General features: G+C 35.5%; 1 protein-coding gene across 2 annotated transcripts in view; it reads left to right on the top strand.

Annotated features, from left to right (window-relative positions):
• ME1 (malic enzyme 1) overlaps positions 1-19,670 on the top strand; it is a 193,170-nt gene that overhangs the window by 77,984 nt on the left and 95,516 nt on the right. For both annotated transcript variants that reach the window (XM_082405864.1, XM_082405863.1), the window contains exons 5-6: positions 2,002-2,163; positions 18,388-18,491. In XM_082405864.1, coding sequence (XP_082261990.1) covers positions 2,002-2,163; positions 18,388-18,491 — 266 coding nt within the window. The remainder of the gene's footprint in view (positions 1-2,001; positions 2,164-18,387; positions 18,492-19,670) is intronic.

Here is a 19,670-nt window from a genome sequence, read left to right as displayed (position 1 = left end):
TCAGATTTCTTAGTATTTCTTTATTCACTGTAAGTTATGATAAGTGTTGAAAAAATGTTGAAGTAGTGTCTGAATTTCTTTGAGCAAACTCCTTTTTCTTTTGTGTTTAATCATTCACTAAGAGGAATCAAGGTAGGCAAAAATCTTAATCCATTTCCTTTATCGTGGTGACCTGAAGTATCTAACCTGACTCCCCTCTGGGAGTGAGCTAATGAAAATAGAATAGTAATAGTATCTGCCATTTGGTAGTTTTCTGAGTGAGCCACTTTACCTGGATTAACTCATGTAGTATCATGATAATTCCATGAGGAAAGGAAGGCTCAGGTGGGTTACATAGTAGTGCATGGTGGTGGTGGGAATTGAATGCAGGTGTCTCAAGTTGCCTTCTCCAAAACAGCCTAACATATTGACCCTTTTCAGTGAGACATGGAAAATTTGACAAAGATCAACTTTATGGAATATGCAAAAATAATGTTCACCCACTTTTGGGTGAAATGTATATATGTACTTGTAAGTTAGTTAAAAGTGCATATATACATGTACATATTTACTTTTAAGGCAGGTCTTTAAGAGCTGCATAATATAGGTGAACAGAAAACTAAATGAAAAGCCCTCAAACTTTTTAAATATATGTTCTGCATTATATTGTGGTAGAAAAACACTGCACTAGGAGTTAACACACTCAGGTCCTGGTTCTTTGATATTAACGAGGTAACTCACCGAAGGCAAATTATTTCAGTTCTCTTATCTTCGGTTTCCTAATCTGTAAGAGGGATAGACTGAATGTACTCCAAATTCCCCTTTGCTTCTAAAATGCTATGACTCTGTACATTAGTCCTTATGATAATAATAGTACTAATATCTATAATTTTTTTGAGAATTCTAATGTACCAGGTAATGTGGTAAGTTCTTTGTTTATCATGATTTCATTGTATTGAATCATAGATTTATTCAGTTAATTAATGTTTTTGATTGTTTACTCTGTGCCAAATGCTGTGCTAGATGTTGGTGTACAGTAGTGAGCACAACAGAGTTGGCTCCTAATTTTTTGCAGCCACTCTGAAAAGTACATTTATCATTCGCATTTTTATAAATAAGAAACAGAAGCTTTAATTCATCAGTTTATCTAAGGTCAAATAACCGACATTTTTTCTAGGCTCCATGGATATGACAAGTGTAGCAGTTTGTAGAAAATCTAATAAATTGTGTTTCACAAAATTGGTTTTGCTTAAATTCATGTAATGGCCATGAATCACAGAACAAAGATGATAGATGCATTAATTTCAATAAAGATAACAAAGTACTTAGCATTAAAATCTCCACATGATTAAAATGTATGCTTTGTAGATATTCAAGATGATTAGAAATAAACTAAACAAAATTCATTGTCTAGTGGTACTCTACTATCAGGTAAGAGTAGTAATAGACTGTGCTTGGCATATTTCAAAGATGGTAGAACAGTATCCAGTGTTATAGGAGTTAAAGAGGATGGATCACAACATTGTTGTGAAATTAGGAGGATGCATAAACTAAAGATCAGAGCACCGGGGACTCCTGAGCGATGATTTAACCATGGACTCTCCCCTAATGGTACTCAAAGTGGATGTGACTAGTTTCAAAGCTGTTCTAAGGTTCACTTTAGTTCCCAGTTTGAGCTCTTATTTACCTGTACTCTGCCCACTTACTCCTCCTGATTGAAGACTGAGTTATTTGAGTTGTTTGAATCTTTATGGGCATACCTTGTCTTCTTTTTTCAACAACCAAACAATCATATATATGTATTTTAAAAATACATTTAAAATGCATATATCAAATTTATTTATTCTCCCCAGTCTTCCACACTTAATGATCACATAAAATCTTTTCCGTGTATATTCAATTTATGCTTTTTGACAGCTTAGTATTTCATTGCATAAATATTAACTTCAGAAACAGAGAGTAGGAACTATGCCCCGGAATTTGCAAACATCTATTAATAGATATTTTTTCTTTTTCTTTGAGGCTATTGTGGTGACTGATGGAGAGCGTATTCTTGGCCTGGGAGACCTTGGCTGCAATGGGATGGGCATCCCCGTGGGTAAACTGGCTCTGTATACAGCTTGTGGAGGGATGAATCCTCAACAATGTCTGCCTGTCATGCTGGATGTGGGAACAGAAAATGAGGTAAACAATTTAAGTCTATAACACAGCTATACACCTTAAAAAATAGTACCATATTTCTGCATTTTGAGATTATTTCAGGAACTTAATGAAATTCATCTTTTTTGTTTGGTTCTTTCTCTCTCCTCAAACCCATCCCCCAACTCTTATAAAGAAATTATTCTTTCGCTTTTCCTTTCCCATTCCCCTTTTCTGTAATGTGATTAATTTTTTAGCAGCTTCTTTAGTGTTTTGGTATCCTTTGATGAGCACTTACACCATTATTCTGTAGAGTATATGTTTTACTTTAGGATATCCTCGTTACTTTTAAAAAAATTATTATTTTTATACTAGGTAGGAACTAATCCCAAAGAATTTATTAAGTTTAGTCAGTCTGAAATCTTGTTCTAAAAATCTGTATTGAGTCTGTGGTAGATGTTTTGGAGTTTAGCATTTCTCCTTCCTGCATCGATATTTTAGAATCTTAAAGTTATATATCAAGTAGTACATATTTTTGCTCATCTGTAATTGCTAATATTTGGATTAGTTGTGAGTGATAGATACTATAAATTAAAGGTAGAATTTTATGAAATAGAAATGAAAAATAATGGTCAGTTAAGATAGACTTTTCAAAAGTTGCATGCAAATATCAAACCTAGGTCTAGAATGTCATTGTCAAATAAGATCTTTATCATGTTGAGGTGTATTCTCTCTGTACCCACTTTTTGATAGTTTTTATGATAAATGGATGTTGAATTTTGTAAAAAGTCTTTTTGGCATCTGTTGAGATGATCATATGATTTCTTTTTTTAAAAATAAATAAATTTATTTATTTATTTATTTTTGCCTGTGTTGGGTCTTCATTGCTGTGCACAGGCTTTCTCTAGTTGCAGCGAGGGGGGCGCTACTCTTCAGTGCAGTGTGAGGGCTTCTCCTTGTGGTGGCTTCTCTTGTTGCGGAGCACGGGCTCTAGGCCTGCAAGCTTCAGTAGCTGTGGCACACAGGCTCAGTAGTTGTGGCTCGCGGGCTCTAGAGTGCAGGCTCAGTAGTTGTGGTGCGTGGGCTTAGTTGCTCTGCGGCATGGGATCTTCCCGGACAAGGGCTTGAACCCATGTCCCCTGCATTGGCAGGCGGATTCTTAACCACTGTGCCACCAGGGAAGTCCCGATCATATGATTTTTTTATTGTTCAATTTGTTAATGTGGTATCTCACATTAATGTGTTACATCACATTGGTTTGCAGATATTGAACCATACTTGCATTCCTGGGATAAATCCCACTTGATCATGGTGTTTGATCCTTTTAATGTATTGTTGAATTTGTTTTGCTAATATTTAGTTTAGGATTTTTGCTTCTATGTTCTTCAGTGATATTGGCCTGTAATTTCCTTTTTTTGTGAGTGACATCCTTGTCTGAATTTTATATCAGGGTGATAGTGGCCTTGTAGAATGAGCTTGGAAGCATTCCTTTCTTTTCAACTTTTTGGAATAGTTTGAGATGGATAGGTGTTATCTCTTCTTTAAATGTTTTATAGAATTTTCCTGTGAAGGCTTATGGTCCTGGACTTCCATTTGTTGGGACTTTTATTATTATTATTATTGATTTAATTTCATTACTTGTAATAAGTCTTTTCGTATTTTATATTTCTTCCTGATTCAGTTTTTGGGAGACGTAAATTTCTAGGAATTTATCCATTTCTAATAGGTTGTCCATTTTATTGGCATGTGATTGTTCATGTAATCTCTTAATGATCCTTTGTATTTCCATGGTGTCTGTTGTAACTTCTCATCTTTCATTTCTGATTTTATATATTTGGGCCCTTTCTCTTTTTTTCTTGATGAGTCTGGGTAAAGGTTTACTAATTTTGTTTATCTTTACAAAGGACCTTATTTTCATTGGTCTTTTCTATTTTTTTTTAGTCTCAATTTCATTTATTTCTGCTCTGATCTTTATGATTTCTTTCCTTCTACTAACTTTGGGTTTTGTTCTTTCTTCTTTCTATAGTTCCTTGATGTGTAAGGTTAGATGGTTTATTTGAGATTTTTCTTGTTTCCTGAGGTAGGCATGTATAGCTATAAACTTTCCCCTTAGAAATGGTTTTGCTGGGTACCATAGGGTTTCTTTTTTATTTTTGTTTTAATTGAGGTATAGTTGATTTACAATATTATATCAGCTTCAGGTGTACAGCATAGTAATTCACAGTTTTTAAAGGTTATATCCCATTTACAGTTATTATAAAATATTGGCTATAGTCACTGTGTTGTACAATATGTCCTTGTAGCTTATTTATTTTATACATAGTAGTTTTGAACTCTTAAGCTCCTACCCCTCTCTTGTCCCTCACCCCTTCTCTCTCCTCACTGATAACCACTAGTTTGTTCTCTATGATTCTGTTTCTTTTATATTCACTAGTTTGTTTTATTTTTGAGATTCCACATATAAATGATATACAGTATTTGTCTTTCTCTGTCAAACTTATTTCACTTAGCATAATACCCTCCAAGTCCGTCCACGTTGTTATAAAAGGCAAAAGTTCATTCTTCTTATGGCTGAGTAGTATTCCATTGTATATATATATATATATATGCCACATCTTTATCCATTCATCTGTTGATGGATACTTAGGTTGCTTCCATATCTTGGCAATCGTAAATAATGCTGCTATGAACATTGGGGTGCATGTATTTTTTCGAATTAGTGTTTTTGTTTTCTTCGGATATATACCCAGGAGTGGAATTGCTGGGTCATTTGGTAGTTTTGTTTTTAGTCTTTTGAGAAACCTCCATTGTGTTTTCCACAGTGACTGCACCAATTTACACTCCCACCAAAAGTGTACGAGGCTTCCCTCTTCTCCACATCCTCACCAACATTTGTTGTTTGTGGTCTTTTTGATGATAGCCATTCTGACAGGTGTGAAGTGATATCCCATTGTGGCTTTAATTTGCATTTCTCTGATGATTAGTGATGTTAAGCATCTTTTCATGTGTCTGTTGTCCATCTCTATGTCTTCTTTGGAAAAATGTCTAGTCATTTCTTCTGCCCATTTTTTAATCGGGTTGTTTTTTTAATATGAGCTGTGTATATATTTTGGATATTAACCTTTTATTGGTTATATCATTTGCAAATATTTTCTTCCATTCATTAGGTCGTCTTTTTGTTTTGTTGATGATTTTCTTTCCTGAGCAAAAGCTTTTAAGTTTAATTAGGTCCCATTTGTTTGTTTTTGCTTTTGTTTCCTTTAGGAGACAAACTCAAAAAAATCTTGCTATAATTTATGTCAAAGAGTGTTTCACCTACATTTTCTTTTAGGAGTTTTATGGTTTCTGGCATTACATTTAGGTCTTGAATCCATTTTTTTTTTTAATTAATTAATTTGTTTATTTATGGCTGTGTTGAGTCTTCGTTTCTGTGCAAGCGCTTTCTCTAGTTGTGGCAAGCGGAGGCCACTCTTCATCGCGGTGCGCCGGTCTCTCACTATCGTGGCCTCTCGTTGCGGAGCACAGGCTCCAGACGTGCAGGCTCAGTAATTGTGGCTCATGGGCCCAGTTGCTCCGCGGCATGTGGAATCTTCCCAGACCAGGGCTCAAACCCGTGTCCCCTGCATTGGCAGGCAGATTCTCAACCACTGCACCACCAGGGAAGCCCTTGAATCCATTTTGATTTTAGTATTGTGTATGATATTAGAGAATGTTTTAATTTCATTCTTGTCCATGTAGCTGTTCAGTTTTCCCAGCACCACTTATTGAGCAGACTGTCTTTTCTCCATTTCATATTCTTGCCTCCTTTGTCATAGATTAATTGACCACAAGTGTGTGGGTTTATTTCTGAGCTCTCTAGTCTGTTCCATTGATTTATGCATCTGTTTTTGTGCCAGTATCATACTGTTTTGATTATTGTAGCTTTTAATATAATCTGAGGTCAGGGAGCCTGATTCCTTCAGCTCTGTTCTTTCTCAAGATTGTGTTGGCTATTTGAGGTCTTTTGTGTTGCCATACAAATTTTAAAAATTATTTATTCTAGTTCTGTGAAAAATGCCCTTGGGATTGCATTGAATCTATACACTGCCTTGGGTAGTATGGTCATTTTAACAATATTAATTCTTCTAATCCATGAACACGTTATATCTTTCCATCTGTTTGTGTCATCTTCAATTTCTTTCATCAGTGTCTGATAGCTTTCTGAGTACAGGTCTTTTACCTCCTTAGGTAGGTTTATTCCTAGGTATTTTATTCTTTTTGATGTGATGGTAAATGGAATTGTTCCCTTAATTTCTCTTTATGATCTTCTGTTGTTAGTGTATAGGAATGCAAGAGATTTCTGTGTATTAGTTTTGTATCCTGCAACTTTACCAAATTCATTGATGAGCTCTAGTAATTTTCTGGTAGCATCTTTAGGATTTTCTATGTATAGTATCATGTCATCTGCAAACAGTGACAATTTTACTTCTTCTTTTCCAATTTGGATTCCTTTTATTTCTTTTTCTTCTCTGATTGCCGTGGCTAGGACTTCCAAAACTATGTTGAATAAAAGTGGCGACAGTGGGCATCCTTGTCTTGTTCCTGATCTTAAGAGGGAATGCTTTCAGCTTTTCACCACTGAGAATGATGTTAGCTGTGGGTTTGTCATATATGGCCTTTATTATGTTGAGGTAAGTTCCCTGTATGCCCATTTTTGGAGAGTTTTTTTTTTATCATAAATAGGTGTTGAATTTTGTCAAAAGCTTTTTCTGCATCTATTGAGATGATTATATGGTCTTTATTCTTCAGTTTGGTAATGTGATGTATCACACTGATTGATTTGCGAATATTGAAGAATCCTTGCATCCCTGGGATAAATCCCACTTGATCATGGTGTATGATCCTTTTACTGTATTGTTGGGTTCGGTTTGATAGCATTTTGTTGAGGATTTTTGCTTCTGTGTTCATCAGTGACATTGGCCTGTAATTTTCTTTTTTGTGATATCTTCATCTGATTTTGGTATCAGGCTGATGCTGGCCTTGTAGATGGAGTTTGGAGGTGTTCCTTCCTCTGCAGTTTTTTGGAATAGTTTGAGAAGGAATGGTGTTCAGTCTTTTCTAAATGTTTGATAGAATTCATTGTTGAAGCCATTTGATCTTGGTGGGAGTTTTAAAATTACTGATTCAATTTCATTACTGGTAATAGGTCTGTTTACATTTTCTACTTCTTCCTGGTTTAGTCTTGGGGGATTGTGCATTTCTAGGAATTTGTTCATTTCTTCTACGATGTCCATTTTATTTGTTTGTCATAGTCTCTTATGATCCTCTGTATTTCTGCGGTGTTGGTTGTAATTTCTCCTTTTTCATTTCTGATTTTATTGATTTGGGCCTTCTCCCTTTTTTTTCTTGAGGAATCTGGCTAAAGGTTTATCAATTTTGTTTATCTTTTCGAAGAACCAGTTCTTAGTTTCATTGATCTCTTCTTTTCTTTCTTTCTTTCTTTTTTAAGTTTCTATTTTATTTATTTCTGCTCTGACCTTTATGATTTCTTTCCTCCTAACTTTGAGTTTTGTTTGTGCTTTTCTAGCTCCTTTGGTTGTAAATTTGGGTTGTTTGTTTGAGATTTTTCTTGTTTCCTGAGGGAAGCTTATATCAATATAAACTTCCATCTGAGAACTGCTTTTCTGCATCCCATAGATTTTGGATCATTGTGTTTTCATTTTCATTTGTCTCCAGGTATTTTCTGGTTTCCTGTTTGATTTCTTCAGTGATCCATTGGTTGTTTAGTAGCATATTGTTTAGCCTCCATGCGTTTGTGGTTTTTGCTCTTTTTTTCCTTGTGGTTGATTCCTGGTCTCATAGCATTGTGGTTAGAAAATATGCTTGATATGATTTCAGTTTTTAAAAATTTACTGAGGCTTGTTTTGTGGCCTAACATGTGATCTGTCCTGAGAATGTTCCATGTGCACTTGTAAAGAATGTGTATTATGCTGGTTTTGGATGGAATGTTTTATAAATCTATTAAGTCCATCTGGTCTAATGTGTCATTTAAGGCCAGTGTTTCCTTCTTGTTTTTCTGTGTAGATGATATGTCCATTAATGTAAGTGGGGTGTTAAAGTGCCTTACCATTATTGTATTACTGTCACTTTCTCCCTTTATGTTGTTAATACTTGCTTTATGTATTTAAGTGCCCTTATGTTGGGTCATATATATTTTTAATTGTTATATATTCATCTTTGATTGATCCCTTTATCATTATGTAATATGCTTTGTGTCTTGTTATAGTCTTTAAGTCTATTTTGTCTTTTATAATTGTTGCTATCCAAGCTTTTTCATAGAATTCTTTTTTTCATCCCATCCCTTACAGTCTGTCTGTCTTTTGATCTGTAGTGAGTCTGTTTTAGGCAGCATATATATGGTTCTTTTTTTAAAAAAATCTATTCAGCCACTTTATGTCTTTGATTGGAGCATTTAATTCATTTACCTTGACAGTAATTGTTGATAGGTATATACTTATTGGCATTTTAAAATGCCAATGCTTTTTGGTTGTTTTTATAGTTTTTCTGTGTTCCTTTTTTTTTCTCTTGTGATTTGTTGAGTATCTTTAATGTTAAGTTTGGATTCCTTTCTCTTTATTTTTCGTGTATCTATTATAGTTTTTTGTTTGTGGTTATATGAGTTTCATATATAGCAACCTTCCATATAGGTGTCTGTCTTAAGTTGATGATCTCTTAAGTTTGAATGCATTCTAACAGCCCTACATTTTTACTCATCCCTTCCCCCACCATTTATGTCTGATGTCATATTTTACATCTTTTTATTTTGTGTATTCCTTAACTACTTATGTTAGATATAGATGATTTTACTACTTTTTTCTTTTAACCTTTCTACTAGCTGTATAAGTAGTTGGTCCATTACCTTTGCTGTATGTTTGCCTTTACCAGTGAGATTATTCTTTTTGTAATTTCCATATTTCTAGTTGTAGCTTATTCTTTTTCACTTAGAGAAGTCCCTTTAACATTTTTTGTATAGCCAGTTTAGTGGTGCTGAACTCTTTTATCTTGTGCTTGTCTGTAAAACTTTTTATCACTCCTTCAAATCTGAATGGTAACCTTGCTGGGTAGAGTGTTCTCGGTTGTAGGGTTTTTCCTTTCAACACTTTGAACGTATTGTGCCACTCCCTCTGACCTATAGAGTTTCTACTGAAAAGTCAGCTAATAGTCTTATGGGAGTTCCCTTGTACGTAACAAGTTGCTTTTCTCTAGCTGCTTTTAGGATTCTCTCTTTATCTTTAATTTTTGCCATTTTAATTATAATGTGTCTTGGTGTGGACCTCTTTGGGTTCATCTCCTTTGGGACTCTCTGTGCTTCTTGGACCTGGATGTCTGTTTTCTTCCCAAGGTTAGGATAGTTTTCAGCTATTACTTCTCCAAATAAATTCTCTGCCCCTTTCTCTCTCTTCTTTTGGGACCTCTATAATGTGAATGTTAGTATGCTTCATGTTGTTGCAGAGATCTCTTAATCTATCCTCATTTTTTACAATTCTTTTTTCTTTTTTCTGTTCATCTTGGTTAATTCCACTACTCTCTCTTCCAGTTCGCCAATCCATTGCTCTTTATCATGTAATCTGCTGTTGATTCCTTTAGTGTATTTTTATTTCAGTTATTGTATTCTTCAACTCTGTTTGGTTCTTCTTTATATTTTTATATTTTCTAACTCTGTTGAAATTCTCACTGTATTCATCCATTTTTCTACCAAATTTGGTGAGCATATTTATGATCATCACCTTGAACTATTTATTGGATATATTGCTTATCTCCATTTTATTTAGTTCTTTTTTTGAGGTCATGGCTTATTCTTTCATTTGGAACAAATTCTTCTGTTTCCTTGTTTTGCCTAATTCTTTGGTTTTTTTTCTATGTGGTAGGTAGACTGGTTATGTTTCCCAGTGTTGGAGAAGTGACCTTATGTAGATGTCCTGTGGGGCCCAGTAGCACTCTCCTCTCTGGTTACCAGAGCCAAATGTTCTAGGGGTACACCCTGTGTGGGCTGTGTACATCCTTCTGTTTTGGCAGGGCCAACTACTGTGGGCATGCTGGTAGGCAGGGCTGGTTTCCTCCTTGGTTGACTGTGAGGCCGTGCCTCCTGAGGTGGCTGTGGGCCAACTAGATGAGAGGGTAGGCCTCCTGTGTGTTTGGCTGTGTGACCCAGGGTGGCGCGGGACTGCTGCCAGTCTGCTGGTGGGTGAGGCTGGGTCCCTGCATGGCTCTTTGTGCAGCTGGGGAGCTTGGGACCGATTCTGGCCTGCTGGAGTATGGGGCCTGGACGCTGGTGCTAATAGGCTAGAGGGAAGATTTCAGAATGGTGCTTTGCTAGAGCCAGTATTATCATGGTAGAATGAGCTCCTCAAAATGGCTGTTGCCACTACTTCTTTCCCCGAGGGTAGTTCCAGTTGCTTCCTGCATCTTTAGGTGGCTCTCTAAGATCAGCAAGCGTGTTGGACCCAGGCCCCTGCCTCTGTGCTGGAAATTGGCGTGTGTGAGATTTTGCTTATGCTTTTTAGGAGCCAAGTCTCTGTTTCCTACAGTCCTCCAGCTCTCCCAAAGAGAAGCCCCACTGGTTTTCAAAGCCAGATATTCTGGGGGCTCATCTTCCCAGTGCAGGACTCCTGGGCTGGGGAGTCTGACGTAGGCTCAGACCCCTCGCTCCTTGGGGAGAACCTCTGATTGTGACATCCCTCCTGTTTGTGGGTGGCTGACCTAAGAGTGTGGATCCTGACTCTATGTCATCTCTGCCTCCCACCCATCTCATTGTGATTTCTTCTTTTTGTCTTTACTTGTGGAAAATCTTTTTGGTTAGTCTTCAGGCCTTTCTCTTAGATACTTGTTCTGTAAGGAGCTGTCATTTTGTTGTGTCTGTGGGAGGAGGTAAGTTTAGGGTCTTCCTACTCCCCCATCTTGGCCACCTCTCGACATTTTATTCTCTTTATGCTTGCACTGCTACTGTACTGAGAAGACAAAAAGAAAACTTAATTCACTGAAATATGACAGAATGATGGGTTTGTGTGACATGTAATGTAGTTTCTATGTTGCCACTCTGTATTCCACTTTCACATGTGCTTGTAGTCAAAAGGACAAGTCACATGTCCTTGTAGTCAAAATATCCTGTAGTCATAATTTTTAATCTCATCCCTTTTGTGAATCTCTGTCCAGTTTTAATACTTCATAATAAAAATACAAAAGCAATTGCTAACAACAGTTAGTTTCTTAGCCAGAATAACTTAGCAAAGCTTCATGAAGGCTAGATCCCTTTTTTATAAATTACAAATGTTTTCCTCTTTTATCATAAATACCTATATTGAGTAGTAATGAAAGTAGAAAAGGAATTAGCAGCTGATTGATAAGACAGTCCTCACTTGCTGTTAAATCACACTTGCCTGCCTTCTTCAATCTCTGCAGCTTACAACTAAAAGAAGTTTAAAGAACAAAGACACTGGAACTGAGCCACAGAAGTGCTTGCCTAAAAAATACTCTTATTCTTTAAGTTAATAATGCAAAACATTTATTTAGGTAGGATGTTTGTGTTTTTATCTTGCGTTTCATCTATTATTTCATAGTCCACGTTTTCTTTAATTTACTTGTGAAGCAGTTGCTATATAAAAGTTATCTTTTACCTGAAGTAAATTGTCTTTGTCTCTTAAGAGTGTTCCATACTTTCTTTTTTTTTCTGTTGTTGCCAAATCTTTTCATAGAAGTTATGTTTATCATATATCTTTTCTTAAGTAAGTGACCAATATCAAAGCTTGATATTTTACTAAAGATGTGAGTAAATGTTCCTTTTGCCCCCTCCAGTCTTAAAAACTGCTACATGTATCACATGGTATGTGTTTGCTTGCACTGCTGTAACAGTACCATAAACTGGGTGGCTTAGCCAATAGAAATTTATTTTTTCACAGTTCTGAAGGCTAGAAGTCCATGATCAAGGTGTCAACAGAGTCAATTTCTTCTAAGGTCTCTATCCTTGGCTTGTCTTCCTTCAGTGGTATTTTGTCTCTGTGCATCTTGTGTCCTAATTTTTTCTTAGAAGAGCACCAGTTATGTTGGATTAGGGCCCACCCTAGTGACCCCATTTAATTTAATTACCTTTTTAAAGACCCTGTCTGCAAATACAGTCATATTCTGAAGTACTGGGATTAGGACTTGAACATATGAATTTTGGAGGGGCACAACTGAGCCTGTAACACATGGTCAGTTTTCAAGAGGGCATGGGCAGTATGAGTGGGAGAATATTGTCTTTACATAGTCAGTCTCTGTTTATTAAACTGTTGCTCTGGGTCTCAGCTTTTCTGATTCTAGTTTTATGTTTAGTCTGGCCTTCAGTTCATGTGTACAGTGTATCTAGATCTGGAATCCTTATTGGAACTTAAAGTCACAAAGTTGAAGCCTCTTCCCATTGAGGAGGTTCCCCCTTTTGTTCTAGAAAGTGCTCTTCATGTTTGGCATGAAGCAGCTGTGTTGGGGAGTAACCGAACAAAAGAAAAACCTGATAGATTTTTCTGTCTTATGAACCTGCGATGTATCTTTCAGCACTTGTACAGAAGTCATTGTTGGCACTAGAATGTGACTGGTACTAGGTTTCTATTGCTACCATGACAAATTACTACAAACTTAGTGACTTAAAATAGCACAAATATATTACCTTATAGTTCTATAGGTCACAAGCCTGACACAAGTCTCAACAGGCTAAAATCATAAAAGATGTCAGCAGGGCTGAGTTCCACACCCTTGTCTTTTCCAGCTTCTAGAGAAATGCCTCCAGTCCTTGGTTCATGGTCCCCTTTATCTGTTTTCAAAGCCAGCAATGTAGTGTCTCTCTGACCCTGTTTCTGTCATCCCATCTCTTTCTCTGACTACAGCCAGAAAAGGTTTTTTGCTTTTAAGGACTCACCTTTAATCACATCTGCAAAGTTCCTTATGCCACAAAAGGTAATGTATTTATAGGTTTGCGGGGAGGAGCATGTCATTATTCTGCCTGCCACATGGTCCCAGCTGGGTTGTAAGCATTTCTCCCTCAACCCCCCGCACTTTTTATCTTTGTCCTTTCATATTATGGGGATTGCTTGCCATTTCAGTCAAGTGATCCTGCATTTGAATGAGTACTAATCGTTATATTGTATAGTAAAGCCAGAGGAGAGAAGATAATCCCTCAGTTCCCAGCTTGGTGTGTATTGTCTCATGCTTACTTTTTCATCGTCTCCTCTTACCTCACCCTCTCTAAATTAGGATTATATCAAGGATTTATTCCTCTGTTTTCTGAGGCACAACACCAGTGCCTTGGGAAGGAGAATGGGGTCTACAGTTTGGTTTTATACGCGCTGTAAGTCTCAGGAACTCCTTGAAGTTTGTGATATATTTCAGAAATACCCATTATATAAACGAAAATAGAAAAAAATTTACCTGAGACAGGAACTTTCGGGGAAGTAGAATAATTTTATTTTAACTTAATAATTTAAGGTTGAAATGAGTGGTTCTCAATATACGTTCCATGAACGAAACCAGTTCAGAATTACTGGGGGCATGTGTTAAAAATGCAGAATCCTGGGCTCCACTCCAGACTTACTGAACCACAGTCAAATTTTAATGATTTTTATTTCTACTGCTTGTTAACATTCATGCCAGCTCATATGCCTGCTGACATTTTAAGTATTGCTTGAAACTCTTGGCTGAGCATTGGCAGTTAGATTGCTTAATCATATTGATGACGTGAACCAGCAAAACAGCAAAAAGTTTATATTATTTCTTTACAGAATTTGGTTTTTCATTTGCAAATAATGAGTAAATAGCAGCACAGAGTATGATTATCTGTATATTATAAATATAATTTAAAAATAAATGCTGAAATGGGAAATATTCATAACATTTATGGCAGATAAAGATTTAAAATGTTCTTAGTATTCAAAGAACAGTTTCAATTCAATGAGAAAATGTTAAATGTGAAATATACAAATTGCCTAAGGACACATGGTCACAGATAATTTAAAAATGAAGAAATGAAAATGGTCAGTAAACTTATGAAAAATGTTTAATGATATTAGAAAAGAAATATAAATGAATACTACTTGATAACATTATATTTAAATATATTTATATATTTTTTACTTTACTATATATTTTATTTATTATATATTTTACATGTATACTTCAGATATACACACACACACACACACATATATGTGTGGAAAGATAATACTGTTCCTTTGGTTGCAACAAAATAAACATATTTATTATATGTCACTGGGGGGTGGGGGATTGTTAATTTGTTTGTCCTCTCTAGAAGGGCAGAGTTCCAATACAGATCACAAATTTTAAAAATGTTCATCTAGTGAGTGATGTGAAAACTTTCCACAATATATTCCTATGTGAAAAGGGGTTATATATAAAACAGTCTATGATATTGTCCCCAATTTGGACAGATAATATCATACATGCATAGATGTAAAGAAAAGGACCTAGAAGAATATGCATCAAGGTGCTAGTGGTGGGGTAGTTCTGAATGGGTAGAGCTTACTGGTTTTCTTTGTTTTTGATTTTACATTTCAGCGCTCTCAAATTTTCTGATAGGAAATACTGCTTTTTGTAATGACTTTTAAAAACTTTAGAATATTGAGAAAATATTTTTTATTTCTCAGAAACTTTAGACTGGAATGGTAGAAATGAGAGATATGAACAAGGTAAAAGTTGATAGTGATTACTATTAACTTCAAATAAAAATTCCCAAGGTTCCAGAGTTGAGACAGTGCTAAGAAGTACGATAATTAATTTTACCAATATATACCCTCCTTATCTCCTTTTTGAAACTCTCTTATGTTTCCATATGCTTTTGTCCTTTACTCTCTTTCAAAGCCTAAGTTTTTTCCTTCTCACATGCTTCTAAGTCTTTGTAAGTCTTCAGTGACAACAAATGCATTGCATGTGACACGTCTTGTTAAAGAAGGTCTAATCTTTTTAAAGTGTTTGCTTAATACCAAGTCTTTCATTTATTTTCCAACAAAGATCTATTAAGTTTTTACTCTTGGCTGTGAGAAGTTTTTAATCTAATGAATTAATGTCACTTCTGTGCCAGGCTACTTGGTCTATGGTGCCATTATCACAACTGGGTAATCTTGTTAAATTGCTTTTTGTAGATGTTATTTTTTTGTCAGCCAGATTTCCAAGAATGCACTCATTATTAAAGCTTTAATTATCATGACATTTTTAAAAAACAGTAATTTTTGACAGAGACATTATGACTGGAAGAATTTTATAACTTCCTGATTTAATTCAAAAGCTTTATCTTGTTCATAAATCTTCATAATTGACTCTTCACTGTAGCAGACTTCTTTATGATATACTTTAATTACTAGCATGGGAAAGAATCAGAGAAAAGAGAAGGGGAAACATGTAACATCTTTTCTCAATTGTGTTCTTTTTCTAATTCACGTTTTAGAAGTCCAGCTATATCCCAGACATGGAGAAAGTATTTAATTCTGGCAGCCATTAGTAGCTCACTGGCACTTTAACATCAGCTGTTCAGAAGCCTGCCAGTAGATTGTTTAAAGTTTTTAGGCCTCAAGGAACAGCTGGGCTTTACAACAGTACTCAGTTTTAGATTTTACATTTCCTGTGAAATACATTTATATGATTTGATATGTTAACTTCCAGCTAGCCAGAAAGCCTTAACTCATTGTTGTGCAGTACATTATAAGTGGGACGACCACATAATGTATTGGCCAAACCAAGGCACTTTCACAAAGAAAGAGGATACTTAGTAATTACACTAGGATAAGACATGTGAACTGGGCTATAGTTTATGTTGCCTGTAAGCAAATTCCAACTCAGGTGATTCAAATGGTTTAACCTTCTTGACAACATAACCACACCTGCAAAACCATATCATTTATCTACAAACCACCTCCAAACCTAGTGACTTAGAATAATTGCTGTTTTATTAATGTTCTTGATTCCCTGGGATGGCTAGGGAGGCTGGGATGCTTGGGACAGCTTGGCCTTTCTCCATAGAGATTCTCACCCCTCACACATTGTTCACATTCCACATGTAAAATATGCTCATCTCCATCCTAGGTTTCCAAAAATGTCATCCCAGGAAAAACAGCAGGCCCACAGTTCAGGATCCTGTCATCTAAGTCAGGTCTAGATGCAAATGAAGATCCTCGTGTTTTGCTCCTTGGTGCGGCTCCTCCTATATGTTCCCACATACCAAGCATACAGTGGTGAGGCAGGGACAGAATGACCACAGTCAACACTCCCTTTCAGAATGGCAAGAATAGGAGTCATATGGCTCTAAGTGGTTCATAGCAATTCTGAATTCCCAATGGACATATGTTGCCAGGCCACCTACTTGAGGGGCAGGGAATGTTCTTTGAATAAGCCCAGTTCTTTTTCTTCAGAGTGGTTCTGTAGTTCATTGTTCTCCTAGGCTTTTGGTTCTTCTGTCTGGGCTCTTGGCTCTGTCCTCTGAGATAGTCTCCCTTTTCCATAAGAAATGGCCCCATTGCATCAGAATGGCTCTCTCAGTCTGCTTCCTGCCTGTGGAAAGTGGAGGATCCAATGAACTATTTTTGTTTTGAAGTGTCTCTGTGTCAATTAATCCAAGTAGTACAGTACCTTTAAAAATTCTTTTCGGCTTTCTGTGTATCAGATTATAGTCTACTACATTAGATAAAGGCCCTACTCACAATTCTTTTCAAAATAGGCCTTCTCCCTATTATTGGTTGACATATCAGAGTGCTGTGGTACCAGTTCCACTGAATTAGGCACGATGGTCTCCTAGGCTCCACTTTAAATCTTTCAGAAGCTTTCAAAAGAGTTATTACAACCACACACTTAATTTGATCTTTGACCACAGGCCTTATTTTACTTTGGAAATCTTTTGCAGGCAAGTCTTGTGTCCTCTATATTCTGTTTAAATTTTGCTCACAAGCTGAACATTTCCTTCTTTAGTTCATGTCCATTTTAACCTTAGCACACAGCCAGTTTATGCATTCAGCATTCTGCCTGGAAATCTTCTTAGTCAGATTCACAAGTTCGTTAGGTACATTTTTCTCTATTCTAGGTTACTGAAGGTGGCAGTGTTGTCAATTGTTTCACTATTATGTCAAACAGATTGCCATTTTTCCCCAGGCTGTAAAAAGTTTGTCTTTGTAATTTCTTTCGGCAATATTTTGCGGTTTCCAGTATATAGGCCTTCCACATGTTTTGTTAAATTTTCCCTATGAATTTTATGTTCTGGAATGCTATTGTAAGTGGAGTTGTGTATTTTATTTCATTTTCAACTATTCATTGCTAGTATATAGATATACATTTGATTTGTGTAAATTGACCTTATATCCTACAATCATGTTAAATTCATGTATTATTTCTAGTGAATTTTTTGATAGATTCCTTAGCATTTCCCATGTACATGGTCATGTGTGTACAAATAGAAACAGTTTACTTCTTCCTTTCCAATCCTTATTCCTGTTTTTTTCTTTTTCTTGCCTTATTTTAATGGCTAGGATCTCTAGTATGTATAGTGTTGAACAGAAGTGATGAGACTAGATATCCTTGTCTTGTTTCCAATTTTAGGGGAATAGCGTTCAGTCTTTCACTGTTAAATATGTTGTTAGTTGTGGGTTTTTCACAGATGCCCTTTATTAGGTTGAGGAATTTCCTTTCTATTCCTAGTTTACTGGGAGCTTTTGTTGTAAATGGGTGCATATTACTGTATATAAATTATACCTCAATTAAAAACTGATTTCATTAAAAAATTACCTATTCTAAAGCTTAAACAGAGTAGTGTTGCCTGATATATATATATATATATATATATATCAGTTTTAGAAAAAAATCTAAGAAAGGAATTGCTATCTTTCCATTTCCTAAGCTAATATGATACTTCAAAACTCAATATATTTTTCTTTGTGATGAACTTTGCCTTTTGAATTTTACACAACTGAGAGATTTTAATACCTTTTCTCTCCTCTAGAATAAGACATAAGAATAACAATAAAAACATAAGAATGTTTTAAATGTTTAGTAATTATATTTCATATTCTTATTTATAAGCACTGTAGCTATATTATATATAATACTAAATAATAACTCTGTAGGTTAATTCTGAATCAGTATAGCTAGATTTTATTTCCATTTCTATCCTTTTTGTAGAGATGAGAAAACTGAGATTCACTCAGAAAGAGTAAATGACTTGCCTTTAGTTATTTCTATACTTATGGTAACTTTTTTTACAAATAGGAGTTACTTAAAGATCCATTGTACATTGGACTACGGCAGAGAAGAGTGAGAGGTCCTGAATATGACGATTTTTTGGACGAATTCATGGAGGCAGTTTCTTCCAAGTACGTATAATCTTTATTTTATCTATTTTTAAGTTAAATTTCAAAAACTTAAAGATAACCTAACATAATAAACTATAAAAATATCCAAGTATAGTACAGTATGTTTAATAACTAGAAGTGATTTGAATGAAATATATATATCTCCTCATAACTATTGCTGGCCAAATGATAATCTCATGTGTCTACCCCCCCAAAAGTTGTCTCTGTTTCTATCCCTGAAGATACTTTTTTCTTACAAGAATCTTCAGATTCTGTTGTTTGGGAGGCATGACTATGGTGAATGAGGCAGTGGCTAGTGACTAAATTACCTGAGCAAGCCTTTTCATGATTATTGGCAGTCTGTACTTTGTTTCTGGCTGCTGATAAAATCTGGTCTTCCATCATCTTTGTGGGTGAATCTGACTCTTGTGGTAGGAGAAGCAGAGGAAGAAGTGAGCGTGAGTTAGTACAATCCACAGGGTCCAGAATGGAGCAAGATCCATGAATCTCTGATTAAATCGACTGTATTTGGTTAAGATGCAGTACAATATTTCACCTGGTCTAGGTAGCATTTAATTGTGGACCCAGGGCTACTGTAAAATTTTCCAGTTTTTTTCCTTCAAGGTAGAGAATTCTGCCATAATTTAGTAATATGTTGTGAGAGAATTTTGTCACACTAACAGTCATCCCATTTGTTTCTGTATAGCCACAGAAACCATGTACTGTTTAAAAACATATATGTTGCTTTGCTTTTTCATAGAAATGAACTCATCACTAGAATCAATTGTAACTATAGACATACTTCTCGGTTTTTTTTAATTATAAGGTTTAATTTTAAGAAGTTGAATTCAACAGCAGAAAATGCTTTCATCAGCTTGCACAGTATTTAGAATATTTTGAATCTATTATTACCCAAGATTTTGTGCAGAGTATATTTGCCAGTTAGTATGGACTACTTTTTAAAGACCCATGCCTGATTTATTTATTGTTATTATTTATTAACTTAAACTTATAATAAACTACACTTACTCATAGAAATAGTTGAGAAACTACACTTTAAGTTCCAGATTTCATGGTACAGTTAATTGATAGTAGTTTTTCATGTTTAATTTTAAATTCCTTACCCTGTAAAATTTATGTAAGTTTTTGAAATTATGTGTAACTTTGTAGGTAGCAACATTAATCAAGAGATTGTATAGA

This window comes from Balaenoptera borealis (genome assembly GCF_965194805.1).
Source record: "Balaenoptera borealis genome assembly, chromosome: 9".
Classification (NCBI taxonomy): domain Eukaryota; kingdom Metazoa; phylum Chordata; class Mammalia; order Artiodactyla; family Balaenopteridae; genus Balaenoptera; species Balaenoptera borealis.
The sequence above is the reverse complement of the archived record's forward strand: the minus strand, read 5'-3'. Positions and strand labels throughout refer to the sequence as shown.